The sequence below is a fragment of the Mus caroli genome, chromosome 2 (assembly GCF_900094665.2).
Source record: "Mus caroli chromosome 2, CAROLI_EIJ_v1.1, whole genome shotgun sequence".
In the NCBI taxonomy this organism is placed as follows: domain Eukaryota; kingdom Metazoa; phylum Chordata; class Mammalia; order Rodentia; family Muridae; genus Mus; species Mus caroli.
Window position 1 is genome coordinate 140,814,565 of NC_034571.1, and position 4,272 is coordinate 140,818,836.

Genomic DNA, 4,272 nt, shown 5'->3' on the forward strand with positions numbered 1-4,272 from the left:
CTTCCTTCCTTCCTTCCTTCCTTCCTTCCTTCCTTCCTTCCTTCCTTCCTTCTTTCTCTGGCTTACTTCCTTTATTTATAGTTTTTATTTGTTTGTTTGTTTTTTGAGACAGGGTTTATGTAGCCCTGGCTGTCCTGGAACTTACTCTGTAGACCAGAATGTCCTTGATCTTAAGGATCCACCCACCCCTGCTGCTCGAGAACTGGAGTTAAAGGCATACCCCACTACTGCCAGGCCAATTACATATATTTTAATGAATTACGTTTATTCTGTGTATGGGTATGGGTGATTTAAGTGCCCAGATGTGTATGGAGGCCAGAGACAACCTGTGGGAGTTGGTTCTTGCCTCTCCCCATGTGGGTCCTGGAGATTAAACTCAGATCATCAGACTTGGTGGTAGGTGCCTTTACTTCCTGAGCTGCCTTGTAGGCCGTTTCTGGTTCTGATAAAGTGAAAGTGAGAACATTTTAATATGCAAGTAGGGGACAGTGTTTGCAGCATGGGGTTTATTGAAAGGGCACATAGCTTCCTGTGGCCTGACAGCTTGAGTATGGATGCTTGTATGATCCACATCTCTCATTAATTGTACAGGGTTAAAGAATGTTAGTGTACATATGTGCACACACTGAAGCATTTTGATTTAGGGCAGTCCATTACAGCGGATAGTAGGTTTGTATTTCATCAATGTAATGTCAGCTGCACACACAGAACTGACCTATTTCTGGTACAGTTCTAAGCTCTTGGGATTACAGTATAGTAAACTGGCGCCTCTGCCAGGTAGTCCCTGAGTCATGGTGATGTAACTTCCCTTGTGCTGAGTCTGCAGACTAGCCAGGGTGTACAGATGTGTATCCAGAGTTAAAAGGAGACTGAAGATGCCATTGAGTAGTGTCCTTCTTTCTTTGTTCAGGAGAGCGGCCTTATTGTTGTGACCAGTGTGGGAAGCAGTTCACCCAGGTAAATGCCCTCCAGCGCCACCATCGCATCCACACTGGGGAGAAGCCATACATGTGCAATGCATGTGGACGGACTTTTACTGACAAGTCTACTCTCCGGAGGCACACCTCAGTAAGTGATGGGTAGCCTGCTTGAAAACAAAGCCCTTCTGGTCAGTCCACAGGGTCAGAGGTGGTAGCAGGTTCTCTCTTTGGGTGTCCTGAAGTGACATCTAGCCAATAAGGTGAAGGACCCCTATGGCCAAGCCTATGCTAAACACTTGCAAGCAGTAGCTGCTGAACAGGGCAGATACTTGGTAATTAGTGCACAGATTTAAAAGTCAGGGAGATCTTTTGTTTATTTTTTAATATTAACCTTTTGATTGATAAACAGCCCAGCTCTGTTTTCCAGGCTGACCTTGGACTTATGACCTTCCATCTCTGCCTTCCATGTGCTAGGGTTATGGGTTTTTTTTAGTGGTTGTGTGCCAGTGTCTGGCCCTAAAGAGAGCCTATTGTTTTAAAATTTGCATGCATCATTAGTAAATATCTGTAAATTGGGAAACGTAGCTACACGTGCAGTGACTCTTATTTTGTTTTATTTGTAGATACATGATAAGAATACGCCGTGGAAGTCTTTCCTTGTCATTGTAGATGGCTCACCCAAGAATGATGAAGGGCATAAGACAGAACAACCCGATGAGGAATATGCATCACCCAAACTTTCAGATAGATTACTATCTTTTGGTGAAAATAGCCATTTCAACAACTTACTGGAAGTCCAAGGCAATGTGCCTGCTGTGCAGGAGAACAGTTCTAGAGACGCTGCTTGCAAAGCAGTGGTGTCTCAGGACACTCTGCTTACCACTGCCATCAGTGCCCTTGGTGAGCTCACCCCACAGACAGTTTCCATGCCTGCACACCTTCCCTCGTTGACCAATATGGAGTGAGAACTTGGGAGTTGTGTGCCAAGCAGTCTGTGTAATTGCTGTATTTCAGGTGATGCCAGGGGCTGAGGAAAAAGTTGTCTGTGCAAAAATGTAGGCAAGCCTGGCCTTGCAGATTTCTCCAGACTTCCATGACCTTGCACGTCTGTATCACACTTGAAGCTTTCCTGTTAACATTCTGATCTGCATGATCTCAGTTACATTTCATCAGCAAACATGGCAGTTAGCATAGCTCATTTAACCCTGGTGTAGCCGTACATGTCAATCACACTAATGCTTGATTCTCTTGATGTCTAAACCACTGCTTGTCTTAATCATAGAGTACACAGCATTGACCCAGCTTGGGAAAGTGCTGTCCGTGGTCTCCTGGTCTCGCCCTGCCTTATGCTTCCATGTGAGTTTACTTCACTCTGGTCCCTTTAGGGCATTTTTCTACAGAATTAAAGTAGAACTGGGGCCACTTATTTTTAGCTGATTCTTCCTGAGATAAAAGCAAATTAAGATTTATTCTGGGAACCCCAGAATGGGGTTGAAGTAGATGATTCCGTTCGTTTCTCTCCAACCCCCTTTTTTTTAGGCACAAAAAGATGAATGGCAGGTGGACCATGTTCAGTGTAGTACCTTAGCATGTGGACAGGTAAGGAGTCTGTCATATCGTTCAATTTGGGATGAGCTGTTCAATTTTGTTCCCTAAATCAGATTAAGTCAAAGCTGTCCTACCAAAGAATCCAGCAGACAGTTGTCTCTCTACAAAAGTGTGAGAAATAAAGCCTAGGTGTCAGAGCATTTAGCTAGGCACATTTTCACAAACAGCATGGTGAGTGAGCCTGGCAAATCTTGACTACTTTTGCCAGGCTTTTTTATAATGTCCAGAGCTCCCAAAACCCCCATTTTCACAGGGGAAGATGACACAAACTAGTAACTGCTACAAATCCACCTCTCTAGAAGAATGCAAGACTCTAGAGCAGTGGCTCTCAATGACCTTTCACAGAGGCTGCCCTAAGCTATCAGACAATCCGAGATATTTAATTATGATTCTTAACAGTAGCAAAATTAGTTATGAAGTAGCAATGGAAATAACTGTATGGTTGGGAGTCACCACACCATGAGGAACTGTATAAAAGGGTCACAGCATTAGGAAGGCTGAGAACCCTTGATCTAGAGGGGACCAGAAGCCTTGCTATGCTCAACTTCTATGCCTTAACAAGTGGATCATAAGGAACCAGGAATGTTGTTTCAAATGTTCCTTTGGCTTTCTCATGCTGAATTTAGTAATTGTTTAACAAATTTCCTATGAAAAATGCATTTTATGGTACTTGCTATCCCTGATCCATGGTTGCAGGGCCATGGATGGGTGTGTGGACCCTGTGCCGCCTGTGACCCGTAAGCATTAATGTTAAGAGGGCCTTAAAGGGGGAATTCTTATGCTTTCTGATTGCCTTTCCTCTCTGCTTTTACTAAACTTGCTGTGAGAACACTCTGGTTTCCAAGGGAAAGACACCTAATGTTCAGGGTGAAGATAGATCACACAATGATAGAAACTGAGAGTTCTTACTCAGTGATCACTTTGTGGTACTACCCTCAGGAGCTGGTGAGGCCACCAAAAGGTGTTCCAGGTGCTGGTAATGTTTCCCACTTGCTCTTGAAAGTTCAGGGCTGGATTATTTCACATTCGGTTATGACCTGGCAATCTAGTTGTGTTTACAGACAAAAACAGACAAAAGACTAGTAATTGGCACATGACCATTTTATCTGGTAAGAGAAAACCTGCCCAGCTGATGGACTGTGTTATGGAATAAAGTCATCTTGATGAGAAGGAATTTAAACAATAGATTATTTTGTTACCTATTGGAAGAACTGTCTTGAATTTGTTTCTTTAGAAGTTCTAAATAAAATTGTTTAATGTGCTAATAATGTCTGCTTTGTAAAAGTCCTTCTAAATTTATTTACATTATAACTTAGGGTAGGATCTAAAGAAATAGATTCTTTTAGTCTAATTTGTTTAATAACATGAACATTAAAACTTCAAGTCAGGGTCTTCTATTTATAGAGTCACCACAGATGACTTACATTCCTGAAATCAACAGTGGCACACACAGGAGAATGGCCTCTGCTCAGCAGTGGTCAGTTTTGATCTGGGCCGTGTATAGCATAAGGGCTCTTCGCCCTTCTGCAATGCAAAGTCACAGCAGGCATCAATGAACACTTGGCTATATACATTTTATCTTTTCCCAATAGAGGAAGGTGAGCTTTAGGGACATAAACCCTAGAGTTAATACCACTTTGTGGTGCCTCACATATTTCTTTTTTTTTTTAATTTTGCAAAATGCTATTTTTTATTACATATTTTCCTCAATTACATTTCCAATGCTATCCCAAAAGTCCCCCAC

The 4,272-nt window shown here is 42.6% G+C and overlaps 1 protein-coding gene across 5 annotated transcripts in view; it reads left to right on the forward strand.

The window, feature by feature from the left end:
- Positions 1-3,796, forward strand: part of Gzf1 (GDNF inducible zinc finger protein 1) — a 12,279-nt gene extending 8,483 nt beyond the window's left edge. For all 5 annotated transcript variants that reach the window (XM_029474239.1, XM_021155981.1, XM_029474242.1 and 2 more), the window contains exons 5-6: positions 911-1,068; positions 1,544-3,796. In XM_029474239.1, coding sequence (XP_029330099.1) covers positions 911-1,068; positions 1,544-1,885 — 500 coding nt within the window. In that variant the 3' untranslated portion in view covers positions 1,886-3,796. The remainder of the gene's footprint in view (positions 1-910; positions 1,069-1,543) is intronic.
- Positions 3,797-4,272: the final 476 nt, after the last annotated feature.